At 36.2% G+C, this 18,069-nt stretch overlaps 1 protein-coding gene across 4 annotated transcripts in view; it reads right to left on the bottom strand.

Annotated features, from left to right (window-relative positions):
- The window catches only part of USP34 (ubiquitin specific peptidase 34), a 232,622-nt gene that overhangs the window by 39,766 nt on the left and 174,787 nt on the right, over positions 1-18,069 (bottom strand). For all 4 annotated transcript variants that reach the window (XM_024753009.1, XM_024753012.1, XM_024753013.1 and 1 more), the window contains 14 exons: positions 17,774-17,934; positions 14,519-14,584; positions 12,826-12,972; positions 12,680-12,736; positions 12,510-12,587; positions 12,039-12,133; positions 10,329-10,501; positions 7,380-7,533; positions 6,210-6,288; positions 2,677-2,730; positions 2,470-2,565; positions 337-401; positions 169-244; positions 30-77 (listed from right to left, as the gene is read on the bottom strand). In XM_024753009.1, coding sequence (XP_024608777.1) covers positions 30-77; positions 169-244; positions 337-401; positions 2,470-2,565; positions 2,677-2,730; positions 6,210-6,288; positions 7,380-7,533; positions 10,329-10,501; positions 12,039-12,133; positions 12,510-12,587; positions 12,680-12,736; positions 12,826-12,972; positions 14,519-14,584; positions 17,774-17,934 — 1,349 coding nt within the window. The remainder of the gene's footprint in view (positions 1-29; positions 78-168; positions 245-336; positions 402-2,469; positions 2,566-2,676; positions 2,731-6,209; positions 6,289-7,379; positions 7,534-10,328; positions 10,502-12,038; positions 12,134-12,509; positions 12,588-12,679; positions 12,737-12,825; positions 12,973-14,518; positions 14,585-17,773; positions 17,935-18,069) is intronic.

The raw sequence follows: 18,069 nt of genomic DNA, 5'->3' as shown, positions 1-18,069 counted from the left end.
CACAAAAGTTTACGAAATAGAACACATACCTTTTCTTTTGAATGAATAAATGTCTCTAGGACAAAGGAAGTGCTTAACTGCAAGAAAAAATAAAATTAAGCAAAAAAGATTTAATTATTTTAAAGTCACCAATTTTGAAGAAATTACCTAAGTCTATACATATATTACCTTTGCTGTCATTAAGGACACAGCTTTAGGATCTGGTAATGTACTGGGAATACAACTACACAACTGCCACATAAACCTAGAATTTGAAAACAATAGGTTAAAATTCTTACGAAATAAGATTTTTTAAAACTGTTAACAAAAAAATCTTACTAAATCTGCCAAGCTTACCCAAAATATGTATGTTCAAAAATGTTTTTGTCTTGAAGAAACTGCATGTTATCATGCCAAATCCACTGAAGAAAAAAATGTTAACATTAGACATCAGAAAGCATTTGCTTCATAACATTTTACCAATATTTTTATTAGACAAAATAAGACTTGCTCTAGAAGAAACAAAAAGTATACATGCACTTAAATTCATGTTGACTTTTTTCCAGGTAAATGGAATATGGAAGTAGTTACTAAACCTAATCCAATTTATCATTACTTATCTGGTTACCTCAAGCAATCAGGTTGTTTCTTTTTTTTTTTTTTTCAATTTATTTATTAAAATTTTCAAAGTAAGAACTCTGAAATCCCATCTGTCTGAAGAGCAAATATATCATGAATAAAATTATGTTAACATTGATAACATACATGAAAACTATGGTAGGCTGATATTCTGGTAACAACAGGTTATGAAAGACAGGTTTATGTTTAAAAGCTTTTAAGAATCTGCCTACCAATGCAGGGGACACAGGTTCATGCCCTGGTCTCGGAAGATCCCACATGCCAGAGAGCAACTAAGCCCGTGCGCCATAACTACTGAGCCTGTGCTCTAGAGCCCGTGAGCCACAACTACTGAAGCGCATGTGCCTAGAGCCCGTATTCCACGAAGAGGAGCCACCACAATGAGAAGCCTGCACACCGCAATGAAGAGTAGCCCGCGCTCGCTGCAACTAGAGAAAGCCTGCGTGCAGCAACGAAGACTCAACGCGGCCAAAGATAAATAAAATTAAAAAAAAAAGAAAACAATGTGAAAAAGAAATTCATGTTTACTTATAGATCCTGTATTTATTGAAAAAAAAAACCCAAAACCATGTGTAAGTGGACCCTCGCAGTTCAAGCCTGTGTTGTTCAAATGCCAACTGTACATTAAGGTTTTATGTAAAATTTCATTTTATTTCACATGTGGGTGGCTATCTTTAAATACCTTTGGGTCCTCATCTACAACATGGTGTACATCTGAATACCCTGGGGACACAAAGTCTTGCACATAATGATTAAAATCTATTTTATTTTGCTATTATGATAGCAGTTGAAATAAATCTTTGTATAAATAGGTGAGTTTAATAGCTTGGCATCTAGTGACGCATCTAATTCTGCTGGTAAACCTAATTTAGAGGGTTTGGAAGAAGATAATATTCTTGGCTCTTTATCAGTAAATTACAGGTAGGCAAGATACCATTAGAAGTGTTTGGGGGGCTTCCCTGGTGGCGCAGTGGTTGAGAGTCTGCCTGCCAATGCAGGGGACACGGGTTCGTGCCCCGGTCTGGGAGGATCCCACAGGCCGCAGAGCGGCTGGGCCCTTGAGCCATGGCCACTGAGCCTGCGCGTCCGGAGCCTGTGCTCCGCAATGGGGAAGCCCTTTAATCTTATTTGCGGAAAAAAAAAAAAAAAAAAAAAAAAAAAGAGTGTTTGGGGAACAAAATCCACTCAGTTTTAAGACTTGACCACAATAGTGCAAATATCAATCAGTCAGAGAGTAAAAGTTTAATTGTGTACATGGAAGAGTACACTCGTATCACGTATACCTTTCTGGAGATTTATTTTTTTTACTTTTGGCCGAGTCAGTTTACAACAATGACACAACATACATTGAGCGTGCACACTTTTTATAAACCCCTAACATTATCACGTAACTACATTATGAAACGAAGAGAGCTCATTACTACAAATGAGACACATATTAAAATATACATAATACATATTTTAAATGCATTTAAAATACACTGTACACTTGTGTATAATATGAAGCGTAAGAAAAGGAACATTCACAGTCCTACCACCCAATCCAAGAATATCACCAACCATACAAGTTAATTGTGAGCTTGAGCTTATTCCATCAACCATTTTTACCTTTCTTATTTTTCTTCAGTGTTACTAATAATTGTTTTCCACTCCCTTTAACCTCTTTCAGTTTACATTCACCTGTTGTATGTCAGTATTACCGAGACTATTTGTGAACAGGGTTACGGTCTACCTCGGATTACAGATACTAATGATGTTGTTTATATAGCCTGCTTTTATATTCTAGAACTAATACTTGCATAAATACTTAACATGCTTTTAAATTGCTGCTAAAGTTAAATTAACTCATACCTCTAGTAATTCAGATGAAACATCAAATTTGTATTCTTTGCCATTTTCTTCCTCTGGTTCCATGCGTTTGTAAAACAGCATATAAGCACTGTGTGTCTTTAAGAGGGAAAAAAAAGTATATTTTCATTTTGACATAGTATACCTATAAAAGTAGATAACATGGAAGTCAGAAAACAATGTACAATTATACATGAAAGAAATGGTTACCTTTTCGAAGGAGAAATCCATAAATTTATCTGTAACAGAATCATAGGTCTTGGTCTGTTTAAAAAAATGAAAGTTTTCCTTCTTTAAGAAATGGGTACACTCAGCTATATTTATATATAAAATACTTCATAAATAGCTATTTTATACTTTATAGCAACTTTGTAAATAGTTCTCAAATAGCATTATATGCAGAAAAATCTTTAATAGCAGTTTTTGGATAGGAGTAGTACTTTAAAAAAAAGATTCAAAACATTTTTAAGGTACTTTGCCATCAATAATATTAAGCTAAATAAAATGGACTTGCAATCTGAAAAACTACTTTTTAAATAAATCTTTATTGGAATATAATTGCTTCACAATACCTTGTTAGTTTCTGTTGCACAACAAAGTGAATCAGCCATATGCATACGGACATCCCCATATCCCCGCCCTCATATCCCCTCCCTCTTGAGCCTCCCTCTCATCCTCCCTATCCCACCCCTCTAGGTCATCGCAAAGCACCAAGCTGATCTCCCTGTGCTATGCTGCTGCTTCCCACCAGCCAACAATTTCACATTCGGTAGTGTATATATGTTGACGCTACTCTCACTTCACCCCAGCTTCGCCCTCCCACCCCATGTCATCAAGTCCATTCTCTATGCCTACCCCTTTATTCCTGCCCTGCAACTAGGTTCATCAGTATCATTTTCTTTTTTTGATTCCATATATGTGCGTTAGCCTACGGTATTTGTTTTTCTCTGACTTACTTCATTCTGTATGTCAGAGTCTAGGTCCATCCACCTCACTACAAATAACTGATTTTCGTTTTTTTTATAGCTGAGTAATATTCCATTGTATATATGTGCCACATCTTCTTTATCCATTCATCTGTCAATGGACATTTAGGTTGCTTCCATGTCCTGGCTATTGTAAATAGTGCTGCAATGAACACTGTGATGCATGTCTCTCTCTTTTTTTTTTTTTTTTGCAGTATGCGGTCCTCTCACTGTTGTGGCCTCTCCCGTTGCGGAGCACAGGCTCCGGACGCGCAGGCTCAGCGGCCATGGTTCACAGGCCCAGCCGCTCCACGGCATGTGGGATCCTCCTGGACCAGGGCACGAACCCGTGTCCCCTGCATCGGCAGGCGGACTCTCAACCACTGTGCCACCAGGGAAGCCCTGGTGCATGTCTCTTTTTGAATTATGGTTTTCTCAGGGTATATGCCCAGTAGTGGGATTGCTGGGTCATATGGCAGTTCTATTTTTAGTTTTTTAAGGAACCTCCATACTGTTTTCTATAGTGGCTGTATCAATTTACATTCCCACCAGCAGTGTAGGAGGATTCCCTTTTCACCACACCCTTTCCAGCATTTACTGTTTCTAGCTTTTTTGATAATGGCCATTCTGACCGGCGTGAGGTGATACCTCATTGTAGTTTTGAGTTGCATTTCTCTAATAATTAGTGATGCTGAGCATCTTTTCATGTGCCTCTTGCCTGTCTCTAAGTCTTCCTTGGTGAAATGTCTATTTAGGTCTTCCGCCCATTTTCTGGATTGTTTGGTTTTTTTTTGATATTGAACTCCATGAGCTGTTTTTATATTTTGGAGATTAATCCTTTGTCTGTTGTTTCATTTGCAAATATTTTCTCCCATTCTGAGGGCTGTCTTATTGTCTTCCTTATGGTTTCCTTTGCTGTGCAAAAGCTTTTAAGTTTAATTAAGTCCCATTTGTTTATTTTTGTTTTTATTTCTGTTACTCTAGGAGGTGGGTCAAGAAAGATCTTGCTGTGGTTTATGTCAAAGAGTGTTTTTCCTACGTTTTCCTCTAAAAGTTTTATAGTGTCTGGTCTTACACTTAAGTCTTTAATGCATTTGGAGTTTATTTTTGTGTATGGTGTTAGGTAGTGTTCTAATTTCATTCTTTTACATGTAGCTGTCCAGTTTTCCCAGCACCACTCATTGAAGAGGCTGTCTTTTCTCCATTGTATGTTCCTGCCTCCTTTGTTGTAAATTAGGTGCCCATATGTGCCTGGGTTTACCTCTGGGCATTCTATCCTGTACCATTTATCTATATTTCTGTTTTTGTGCCAGTACCATACTGTCTTGATTACTGTACCTTTTGGTATAGTTTGAAGTTGGGGAGCCTGATTCCTCCAGCTCCATTTTTCTTTCTCAAGATTGCTTTGGCTATTCGGGGTCTTTTGTGTTTCCATATGAATTGTAAGATTTTTTGTTCTAATTCTGTGAAGAATGCCATTGGTAGTTTGATAGGGATTGCATTGAATCTGTAGATTGCTTTGGGTCGTATAGTCATTTTCACAATATTGATTCTTCCAATCCAAGAACATGGTATATCTCTCCATCTGTTTGTGTCATCTTTGATTTCTTTCATCAGTGTCTTACAGTTTTCTGAGTACAGGTCTTTTACCTCCATAGGTAGGTTTATTCCTAGGGATTTTTATTCTTTTTGTTGCAATGGTGAATGGGATTTTTTCCTTAATTTCTCTTCAAATATATAAAACTTAATAAAGTGGGCATGCAATCTGAAAAACTACCTTTTAAAAGAAGAGTTTTGCACTGTTTACTTGTTTATCTTTTCTTTTTTTTTTTTGAGGAAATATTCTAGGAATAACATCTAGAGATGCAATAGGTTTAGTTATGGCTTCAATGGTAACTCATTATTTCCTTCCTTCTTCTACTCATTTTCCAAGTGTTAGGAATTTGTCTAATTTTCCTTTTCTATTCAGAATAGTACATAAGAGCATCAAAGAGCAGTTAGGAAAGCCTTTTCATTAAAATCCAGAATGTGACCAGTTATTTCACAATAAACATGGCTATTAAAGGGAAATATAACTTTATCTGAGCTTCTTTATGAAATAGAAATTACTTTTTAATACTTGTGAGAATCAACAGGCTATTTTTAAAGTTTTCAGAAAATTGGTACTAGGGTAAACTGCATATAAAGAAGTGAAATTATTATAACACTACTCCAACCTAATTGTCTTTTCTTATATCTTAACTGATAATTACAAAACAGATAATCTTTTTCTATCCTGTCACTAGTAATAACTAGGTTGTTGCCTCTGTTATTGAAAGCACTAAAGGAACAATCTTTAAAGTTTAGCTTAAGCCAACTTCCTTGTCAAAGATTTCTCATAGTAAGTACTTACTCAATAAAGTATTCAATAGAGTAATTTCTTTCTGTTCTAATCCCAAAGCATTTAAGTAAACAACTTATTTAATCATGATGTCTTGTGGAAATGTAATTCAATTCCTATACTATTATTTTTCAATTGTAAGTCTTAACCCTTCTTAATCAGACCCTCTTAATCAGTTGAAGAAATAGTAATTTAAAATATATTTTCAAAAAAAAATATTTTCCAGTGTCTGGTATATGCTCCAAACATACTAAGCTATACTAAACAAACAAAAAAAAACATTTTAGATTTAATTATAGGAATTAAGAGAAAGTTACATGACTCTGCTATTGGATTTTATGATACTGCAAAGCACTTAGAAAGTCATGAACCATTTATAACTTTTGAATAAAACTTACCGTCATCTCTCCACCAAAACATTCAGAAGCAAGTTGAGCAGAATCAAAAGGTTTTACCTCAGCATCATTAAAAAGATACCTAAAGCAGAGCATATAGTATTGATCAAGTATATATGTAATATATCTGTATTGTGCCTCTTTTTAAAATATTTAGATTACATTCTAATATATTACAAATATTGATCAAACTTATTAATATGTGGTAAATTCTAACTAAGCTCTTGTTTCGGCAATTCTAATCCACTAGAAATTGGGAATATAATTTCACAACACACTCATAACCACCTTAAAATCTGATAGATCTATTCATAACCTGGGAGTAACAAAAGAGTTCATAAAAGCAAGGAATAAAAAGTTTGCATAACTTTCTAACATGTAAAGCTATCGGACAGAAAACATTAAGAGCTTGGAAAACTTACAACGATAAAGATGCCATTTCAAAATTTATATTCAAATGGACAAAAAAAAGTAAAGATACCATGGATATGATGGTTTAAAGAGTGAGAAATATTTCAACGAAACTGTTCTATTAAGTGCAGATCAATTTACCAATGTACACTTTGTTCACAGCAATATCCCCAATATTTAGAACAATGTCTAGCACATCAATAGTCTCTATACATGAGACTTTATTCAACAACATCCGAGGACCAAAAACCAGCTATTAAGGACTGATTGAATGACTTCCAGCCATTAACTTGATGAAAGATGATAAAAAGAATGTGTGTCAGAAGGGAAAGGTAAGGTGAAGAAAATTGAGTATGCAGGTTATTTTCTAACTGGAATACATAAGGACTTTGTGGCCACCCTATAAAAGGCATTAAGTAAACAGTTCTGGAATAAGTGAACACAGGTAGGTAAGATTTGGAAGGTGCAATATTATCTGTGAATCTAAAGTTGTGTGCAAAACTTTGAGTGTGTTCATTTTTCTTAGGCGAGAATTTATCAAATTCTCAAGTCTGGAGATGTATGAAGTTTAAGGATGGATTCATATTGTCTTTTGAAAGCTTTCATTTAAACATTTTATGTGCCCCCTTTCCGAACTATAAAGTTTTTAGAAAACTAAAATCCGAAAACTATCTCAAGAAGAAAACTATCATAAGCTTATATTTTAAAAACAGAAGAAAAAACATTTTTTTAAATCCCAAGAATAAAATATTTAAAACTCACCATTTATTGTTTTTATAAGCATGTGGATTGACTATATCTCTAATGAAGCTGTAATAGTGTCCACCATCTGCTGTTCCTGTGTGAACAGTCACTCCTATCAAGTCATACTCATAGCTCTCTGTGTCTTTTGAATGATCACTGACTTCCTTAAAACCTGGAATGATTTACATAAAATAATGGCAATAATTTTGAAAACTGCACACAGTGACATCTTAGAATCACTTTATATACTAAACTTTATGCACAGAAATAGGCACAGATACTTTATATATTCAAATAGGTACAAAACAATCCTATATGCTAGTCATTCACCATTCATAGCCTACAATTTTAAGGAGCATTTATACAAATCACTGGAAAAACAACTATGTGTCAGTGCATAACTAGGGACAATCTCCATGTAATATGTAAATGTAAAATATATTCTTTTTGCTTAATCTGGCTCTTCCTTTTAAAATAGATAAATCTGAATGAAGCATTTTGTATTACCTTTATTAGGAGCAGGCAAACGCAAGATCTGAAAAGTATTAACATATTTATGCCTGTTAGTCTCATGCTAAGGAACATGGAGCATTGTACTGGCAGCATGCTTCCAACTGTTTTCCCAGTTAATAGAAAACACTGTGTATTAGGAGCTTTATGTAGACAGAAACAAAATAAACAAAACATATACTTCCCACCCACAGAGATTTCAATTTGAAAAGTTATTACAAGAGATATTAAGAAAAAACTCCAGAACATGTATGATCTGTATTTCCATCATCACAAAAGGAAAGGTATAATCAGAAGCAAATAAGTGAGAGCAGATTTGGTTAACCTGAGTGCACAGTCTAACCTGAAAATTGAAGCAACAATTAGGTGAAGAGGAGGAACTGGCTGAGAGTGTCAGAGCAGTGACTGAGGAGTTTGGATGTACTAGAATCTGACGCTGAATGCATCACTTGTGGCTTAATAAATTCCTTTATCTTGGCATAAATTTTTGTTATTTCCACACATGGAGACATTATGAAAAATACAGTGAAGCAGTTACTACGCAGTCTTGCTATAATTTTACAAATGGTTTGAAAATGTTCTAAAAAGTAGGATGTATATATACAATGCCAACTTCTTAACTTTGTCTCTATTTTCAAACTTACCTCTTCTGCCTCATTTCCTGTAACTTCTAAACATACTGCAATTCTAACTTTAAAGTTCCCTCCCTTAACCCTGTATCACCTCACAGCCACAGTCACCATCCTCTCTCTTCAAAGAAAGATATGTTCTTCTCTTGAAAGAGTAGCCCACACTCATTGTTTATACCTCTCAGCTCCCATTTAGTGAGAGTAAAACATTTACTGGATGCTCATTAAGTGCCCGGCAATGCAGTATAAAGATTAAAATATGGTTCTCTTTCTTGTATCTTATAATATGGTGGCTCTTCAAATCTTAAAAATTTACATCAGCATAACTTTCTATACAAACAAAACACTGCCAGGACTCTTATGTAAAATGGAACTTCTCTTGGCTAAAGAAGAATGGAAAAGGTATGAGCTGGCCCTATTCTGCTTTCTTCTCTCCTCTCACCTATTTCCATTCCTCATCATGGTCCTTGGGACATACACACAGATGTTCGAAAATCACTGGTCTTATGGACGTAATAATAGCAATTTGGAGGTAACTACTTACCAACCAAGTGCCATTTTAAATTCGTTGCAATCCACCTTCCTACTGCAACACCCAAATTAAATTGGTCTGATAACCAGAGATCTTCAACATGTTAGATAATTTTCCCTCATGGTCTCACTGGAACTGTTCCTTTTCTTTATTTAGTTTTCAATACTTCTGACCACACTCCCTCCTTCTTGAGATCCTGAAATACTGATCCCACTATTCACCTAACTGATCAAGCCAGAAACCTTTCTTGACTTCTCCTCCTTCCTCTAGTAGTAGACTGACTAAACTGTAAGCTTCATAGGGTCAGAGACCTTGTTCTCTGTTGTCACTATATTCCTATTACTATAATAGAAAATTAAATAGTGGATAGATGTTCAATAACTTTGTTCGATTCATTTATTCATTCAATCATCAAGTTCTACTAACTCTATCGCCATGTGCTTCTCTCCAACCCTACTGGTTGGTATGCTTTCTCATCTGTGCTACTATTACTGTGGTTTACCATAACAGCCTCCCCACACTCCTTTTATCATCCTCTAATCCATTTCTATTGCTATAGTCAGAATAACCTTTTCCAAGATCCCACCTGGTTACCTCAGTTCCCTGCTTAAAATTTTCCAATGGTTTCACATTGAAATAAAGATCAAAATTATTAACATGGCTTACAAAAAAACTGATCTGGCTGCCACCCTTTTGCCTATCTCATCAACCCCCTAATCAGCCCCCTGCCCCCCACTAGAGTTTCTCCACTCCTCTCACTCTAGCTCTTACTCAAGCTCTGCTTAAATGTCACCATCTCCTGAAAGCCCTCCCTGATTCCCCTCAATCTGTGATACATTCACTATTTGACAACACTTCATGTTTATAATTCCTTGTTTAATATATGCCATGCCCAATAGACTTAAGTTCTTCAAGGGCAGGAACCATGTTTATCTCATTCACTTGGAAAGGTGCCTAGAACACACTCCTAGTAGATACAAAACGTTTATGGGCCAACTGACTGAATTTTTTTTGTGGTACGCGGGCCAGCGGCCATGGCTCATGGGCCCAGCCGCTCCGCGGCACGTGGGATCCTCCCAGACAGGGGCACGAACCAGTGTCTCCTGCATTGGCAGGCGGACTCTCAACCACTGCACCACCAGGGAAGCCCCCTGCCATATTGTCTTTAAAAATATTCTCCTTTATAAGATTCAGTTTGATTTTGTTAAATGTGTAGTTGATTACAACTTTATAAATATGACTATCTTGTCATGAAGACTTACAATAAACATAGGCAAGAGAAAGATTTTCCATTACCTTCTTTCCTGTCACTCTTTCGCATAAGAAAATCTTCTGTATAGGGTGTCATATCCAAACGTAATGGGAAGGAAAAATGTGTGTTCACTTTCTCTTTCATCATTGTGACCATGTTAAATGTATACCTCATAGTATTGAAACTCAGAATCCGAGGCAATTTCTTAAAACATGCTCTGAAAGACAAGAACAGAATTTGTTAAAAATTATCTTTCAGAAGTACTCTAGCTATTATCAATTACATTTACACTACACTTATTTCAATATTCAATTCAGAGTAAATAGTAAATAGTACTCTAAATCATGCTCTTATTAAATCTATCAATCAATCAACCTATCTATCTATCTATCCCCCTCTTACATGACTTTTTCCATTCTGAGAGGACTTTCCTGTGTCTAGAGAGGAAAACAAATGAAAAACCTACAGGGGACTATGGTATATGCCATGATGAAGCTATGAAAGGTGCTACGGAAGCATAAAAAGGAGTCACATCATATTTCAAAGGCAAGGAGGTTTTTGGTTCAGAGTTTTCTTTTCCACCTTAAATAAGCATTTATTTTTGTACAGCAGAATTGCAAAGCCTGACTGTACCATTTACTAGATATATGACCCTAAAAAAGTTACTTAACCTCTCAGAGCTTAATTCCTGATTTGTAAATGGAAGTTAAGGTGCCTACTCCCTACTACTTTTAGAATGCTGCCTGGCAAACAGCGTTCAACGAGTGTTGCCTCATATTACAGCCACAACAATAACATTACCTAATTGATTACCTAAATCATATGGTATGACTTACTGCTAGTTCAGGTTTAAAAAAACTTTTTTTCAGTTTAAACAAAATATACTTTAAAACTTGGATTTATGAAAAATATGAATTTCAGGGAATAATTCTTCAGTGTATATAGGATTTATAACAAAATTTGTTTAAAGCAAGAGCTTAGTTTCTCTTTTAAATAGGAAATTTAGGGAGTTGAGGAAGGTAAGGGAAAGATGTCACAAGCAGATGGAATAAGAAGTCTAAAAATTCATCATTATTGTTTATTTGGGAGACTGGTAAATGATGAGGTTACAAAGTATAAAGAAGTCAAGATATGAAGGGCCTTGTGTGTAATGTTAGAGTATGAACTTTACCCTGACAGCTAAGAATCACTAAAGGACTTGTGGAGGGCAGTGAAACCATGCATTAAGATATAAACAGATCTGAAGAGATGACCTGAATCTAACCAGACTACTTCTCTGCCTTTGTAGTTCCTAGCAACGAACTACATATGATGCTCTTTCAATCTAATTTCAATGTCCATCGGTAGGACTGAAACATCTTTACCCAACCAACTACTCTGTCCTAAACCAAGCATCTTATGGCTGGCTCTTAAGAAAAAAAATCTCTCACTTTACAGATTCAGAGGTCTTCAGTTCATGAGTAGACTCTTTATCATGCCCCACTGAGTGCACGGCAGAGAGCTAAGCAATCATATAGACCTTGGTAAGTATCTGATTAATAAAAAGGAAAAAAAAAATCTGAAAAGATTTAAGAGTGCCTGAAAGTTTACTTGCATAACTGAATGAAAAATTGCTGCATGAGTTCCAAGCAGCTGACCATAACCTTAATCACATAATTTTCATATAAGTTTAACATTAATTTATCCTAAGTTTGTGTTTTACTTCTATTTGATGATTTATCAAAATGACGAAAATTACGTTTCAAAAAGCATACCTTTTTTCAGCTCGTACTTTCTTCCCGCAATGAGAACAAGTATACATGTTGTCACCTTCTAAAGTATCTTTAATAGTAACTTCATCAAGAGATTCCTGTGTATAAAACCACACTTAAGAGTTTCACATTATTGTTTACAGCATGCAAAAATACAAAAAGCATTAATTACAATTTGGGCAGAACGCACAGAGGAAAACATTTTTTTAAAAAAGCGAACACTTAAATTTAGTAAAAATATTGACAAGGTGCTCTGAATCTTACTACATTTAAAAAAAACTCAAGTATTTAAATTTTGATTGGGAAAAATCAGCTTTGTGATCTACCTTTAATTTTTATTTGAGTAGCATCAGAAGAAGAAAATAGGTGAAAATGTTAAAGTTAATTTTCTCCTAAGGTAACAAACATAAGCCTGCTATACACAAATAGTTAAAAGCAGAAAAAAAAATTAAAAATATATACAACATTACTCACATAAATGTTCTTCATATCAGCCACCTGGCACCTCACGGTGTAAAACTCTTCAGCTGTCTGACTAACATGTTCACAATCCTAGTCAATCAATAGCCAAAAATTGGTAAATTATAATAAGCTAAAATATACATTAAGATTTCCAAAAAGCAAAGAACAGGGAGAATACTTACCAAGGATACAACATTGTTTGTAATTACACCTCCAAACAAACTTTTGACAGTATTTTTCTTTAAAAAAAATATAAACAAAAGTCAGTAATTTAAAATTAAGCAAATCTGTAAAAATTTCCAAGAAACTTGAGTGTTCTGGTACTAACCAGTTCTGGAGACATTTCTTCAATTTTAGTAATCAGATCAGTAAAAAACTCAGTCATATCTTTCTGCTCCCCAGTGTTCAGAGGCTGCTTATCCATGGTGTATGTTTTACAAAAGGGTCTAGGATTATATGCTTTGCATTCACTCTCCTATGAAAGAAAAGGCAGGTGGTGAGGAGGATGATTATAAAACAATCAAATAAATCTAGATCTCAAATAAAAATAAAAATTATCACAAGGTTATTGAATGAACAACAAAGAAACAGGTAGTAAATCTACAAAGAAATTATGAAAATGCTCTCTTCTATTTCATTTCTGTTTGATTCTCATTGCCTTTTCAGTTTAATAGTCTCGGTGCCAGAAGATGCTTAAATGACCGTAAGTTAAGAAATTTTTATTTTTTAAGCCTAGGAATTTCTAGGAAGAAATTTGGGATTCAAAGGATGGAGGTTTGTATTGTGAAGCATAAAATACAAAGCCTCTGCAGGGTGCATAAGTTCTCCTATCAACTGAACCTTGGTTTAGTAGTAGTTTAAAATAGCAGTAAAAGTGCTTTGCCAGTTCAAATAGCATGTTCCAACTCAGTTAAAAGGAGATTATAAGTGGAATCAAGGGATAACTAACAAACCTTTTTATTTTGTTAAAAATCTCATTTATGGGCTTCCCTGGTGGCGCAGTGGTTGAGAGTCCGCCTGCTGATGCAGGAGACACGGGTTCGTGCCCTGGTCCGGGAAGATCCCACATGCCACGGAGCGGCTGGGCCCGTGAGCCATGGCCGCTGAGCCTGCGCATCCGGAGCCTGTGCTCCGCAACGGGAGAGGCCATAACAGTGAGAGGCCCATGTACCGCAAAAAAAAAAAAATCTCATTTATTAAGTCTCACAAGCTGAAATACATGGTTTGAAAAAAATATGGTAAGATCTTTGTCCTCCAAATTCTAATAGGTGAGATAAGTAACTTTCAATACAAGTGCTGGTACAACAGAATTATGGTGACATGGAGATACTCTGTGGAATTTTTGGTCTCTTAGAGGACAGACTTTCTCAAAAAAACCAAGTTGATTCCTGAAGGATGAGAAATGGAAGAAAATGGAGAAGAGTACTATTGGAAGAGCGCCACAGGCAGTAGAAGCAGCATAAATAACTGCACAAGCGATGAAGCAAAAGGGTGATGGGCTTCAAAAGGCTTACAGTTACTACAGGGTGAGGCTGGATGTGGGAAGGGATAAGACAGGAGGTTGAAGGGAAGGGGCAGAATCACAGGGGATGTGTGCCATCCTGACTGAACCTGAATACTATTCTTTTCATAATAAAGAGTTTTAACTAGGGGAGTAATAATATTAAGATTTGCTATTTTTTAAAGATTAATTACTTTTATAGTTTTGGGGGTGGAAATTAAGAAGGACAAAGAAAAATCAGTTGGAAAACCCTAAGACTAAGGGGGGAGGTGTGACCTTCTGATGAAAAATGGATCAGATATAAGAAATTCTTCAAAGGATAAATTAACAAAATGTAGATGACTGAAATATGACAGTTAAAATTCACTATGACAAAGAGCATCAGCAACTGACAAAGTCAATTGGAAAAATAAGAGTATATGATCAGGACAGGCCAATACAAATGAACTCCAATTAACGTTTTCACCTTTGGTCAATGGGTATATCTAATTAGTTTTCCATACCCAATTCTCAAACATACCATTAAATATGTAAACATTTTTTGAAGCTCCAGGAGAGTGGTCTTGTGCTTCATATCTTCGGAATACTGTAAATTAAGAAAAACCTTTCCATTAAGACATATTGATAACGGTAAATTAGACATTCTAGAAAAGAAAGTATTACAATGTGCTTAACACTGTTTTCATTCTTTTAGCCATATGTAGGAAAAGCACAGTATTTTTTCATTAACAATTTTAGCATTTTAAAAATTGGAGTACTTTCTTCATTATACAAATATGGCTATCACTATTATGTAAGGAAACTGAATAAAGAGATCTTAAAACTGCTTTCCAGATCAGCACTTTTTGGTTCAATGCTGAACAGAAGCATTTACAAGTTGGCGATTTTGCAAGAACAGAAAACACCTTTTCCACAAATAAATCCACACATTAAAGAGTATATTATATTAACAAATGACATCTCACCCTCATCTAGTCATATCTTTATTTTTTTCTAGAGCAGCAGATCCTTAACACTGCAGGGTACTACTGGCCAAGATCTTTTAAAGTCCTCTAAATATTCAAGGACATTAATTGAGATTCAAATTTTGAAGAAGTGGATGAATCTTGAAGACATTATGCTAAGTGAAATAAGTCAGTCACAAAGGGGCTAATATTGTATCATTCCACTTATATGAGGTACCTAGAGTAGTCAAATTCATAGACACAGGAAGTAGAATAATGGCTGCAAGGGGTATGGGTGAAGGGAGAATGGGGAGTAAAGTATCTAATGGGTACAGTTTCACCTGGAGGAGGTGAAAAAATTCTGGAGATTGATGGTGGTGATGGTTGCAATCTGAGTATACTTAATACCGCAGAACTGTACACTTATACATGGTTAATAGGATAAATTTTACATTGTGTATATTCTACCACAAGTAAAATACATGTAGTTTCTTTAATCTCTCTGTGAAAAATCAGAAAAGAAAATAATTCTATTCTGTAAGAATTCCTTATGTAGAGACAAGTCTAAATTTAGTTTTTAACCAAAAATACCATTTCTGAGACTCATTCACAGTTAGCACATCTGATTGTTTTTTCTGTTGCTACACATTAATTCCTGACAGTGCTAATGGCTAAAAGATGATCATTAAATATAAGGAAGAGAAACTACAAATTGTGGTCAAGTCACCACCTAAAAAAGAAAATCACGGAATACATGCTTCTTTGATAAGTGGTTCTATAAAATTATACAGATGCGGGTAACCAAATTTAGTCACAAAAATTTCCACATGCTAAATGAAGTCAATTATTCAACTATTTCTAATAGTCAGTTAGATGATCAACTTAAAAATATCAATTTAACTAAAGCCAAAAAACAAACCCACTTGAGTATACTGAGTATGCTTTAGAGACCCTGAAGCATAACTTAAACGTAGTAAGGATTCACTGAAGATAAATAAAGAATTGCAATACTTTGTAAGGGGGGAAAAATGCAAGGACATCCAGATGACATGATGGAAGAAAATAAAAACCCAAGTGCAAGCATAAAGAAAGTCTGCCAGGGCTTCCCTGGTGGCGCAGTGGTTAAGAATCCGCCTGCCAATGCAGGGGACACGGGTTCGAGCCGTGGTCTGGGAAGATCCCATATGCCACCGAGCAACTAAGTCTGTGTGCCACAACTACTGAGCCTGTGCTCTAGAGCCCGCGAGCCACAACTACTGAAGCCCGTGCGCCTACAGCCTGTGCCCTGCAACAAGAGAAGCCACTGCAATGAGAAGCCCACGCACCGCAACGAAGAGTAGCCCCAGCTCACTGCAACTAGAGAAAGCCTGCATGCAGCAATGAAGACCCAATGCAGCCAAAAATAAATAAATAAAATTAATTTATTTAAAAAAAAAAAGGCTGCCAAAAAATTGTATACTGAAGCCCGTGCGCCTACAGCCTGTGCCCTGCAACAAGAGAAGCCACTGCAATGAGAAGCCCACGCACCGCAACGAAGAGTAGCCCCAGCTCACTGCAACTAGAGAAAGCCTGCATGCAGCAATGAAGACCCAATGCAGCCAAAAATAAATAAATAAAATTAATTTATTTTAAAAAAAAAAGGCTGCCAAAAAATTGTGAAAGCAGTGCAGAAGGCAAACTAAAAAATAGCCCATGGTAAACAAAAAATGAAAACTACAATGCACAAGTTAACAAAAATAACATAAGCAAAGCCTACTCAAATATACTAGGCCACAAATTTACTTTAGGATACATAAGTTCAGTGATTCTGGTACTAATTTCCTACTTTATTTTAGGCTTTGCTTATTTTCTATATAATTAAAATTTGCATTTATTTTTACTGAAAATATCGTGTTCATTTGATACACTGAGTGTGTATATTCTACAACTGTGTTTTCCTTTGATAAATAAAGAAATTATACTACAGTGTTTGGAGTAATCAATTGAAATTTATTTTTAACTGCATTGGGTCTTTGCTGCTGTGCGTGGGCTTTCTCTAGTTGCAGCGAGTGGGAGCTACTCTTTGTTTTGGTCTGCGGGCTTCTAATTGCAGTGACTTCTCCTGTGGCGGAGCATGGGCTCTAGGCGTGTGAGCTTCAGTAGTTGTGGCAAATGGGCCCTAGAGCGCAGGCTCAGTATTTGTGGCGCAAGGGCTTAGTCACTCTGCGGCATGTAGGATCTTCCCGGACCAGGGCTCGAACCCGTGTCCCTTGCAATGGCAGGTGGATTCTTAACCACTGCACCACCAGGGAAGCCCAAAGTTTGTCAATTTTAACTCAAATTATTTTCTCAAACAATATTTTACTAAATTGAATCAAGATTTATCAACAAATTTTTAAATTTTTGTTTTATAGTTTTAATTTTTTTTTTTTTTGGCTGTGTTGGGTCTTCACTGCTGCATGCATGCTTTCTCTAGTTGCAGCGAGTGGGGACTACTCTTCATTGCAGTGTGCAGGCTTCTCAGTGCAGTGGCTTCTCTTGTTGCGAAGCATGGGCTCTAGGCACGCAGGCTTTAGTAGCTGCAGCACGTGGGCTCAATAGTTGCGGCATGCAGGCCCTAGAGCACTTGGGCTTCAGTAGTTGTGGCGTGCGGGCTCAGTAGTTGTGGCTCACGGGCTCCAGAGCACACACTCAGAAGTTGCGGTGCACAGGCTTAGTTGCTCCGTGGCATGTGGGATCTTCCTGGACCAGGGATCGAACCCGTGTCCCCTGCATTGGCAGTCGGATTCTTAACCACTGCACCACCAGGGAAGTCCCTATAGTTTTAAGTTTTAAAGTAAGGAAAACTGTACCTTAGCAGTGAAGACAGCCTGTCTTGCCTCGGGTATCATGTAAAGTTGCTGAATAGTAGAAGCCAAGTAACAAGTAGCTCCAAGGTTAGTCAGGCCAACAAATCTACACTCAGCACGGACATCTTCATGAGGCCAGTAGTCCCATTTATAAGGTGCATGAGCTGCTGAAAAAAGAGGGAGGAAAGGATGCCCCCCCAAACAAACTATTAAACATAATATATTCTGCTTTCATTAACAGCCACTACATCTATTACTTATTTAGTTCATATACATAAAACATGGTAATTTTAAAAATT

Source organism: Neophocaena asiaeorientalis, unplaced genomic scaffold (genome assembly GCF_003031525.2).
Source record: "Neophocaena asiaeorientalis asiaeorientalis breed wild unplaced genomic scaffold, Neophocaena_asiaeorientalis_V1.1 scaffold100, whole genome shotgun sequence".
In the NCBI taxonomy this organism is placed as follows: domain Eukaryota; kingdom Metazoa; phylum Chordata; class Mammalia; order Artiodactyla; family Phocoenidae; genus Neophocaena; species Neophocaena asiaeorientalis.
The sequence above is the reverse complement of the archived record's forward strand: the minus strand, read 5'-3'. Positions and strand labels throughout refer to the sequence as shown.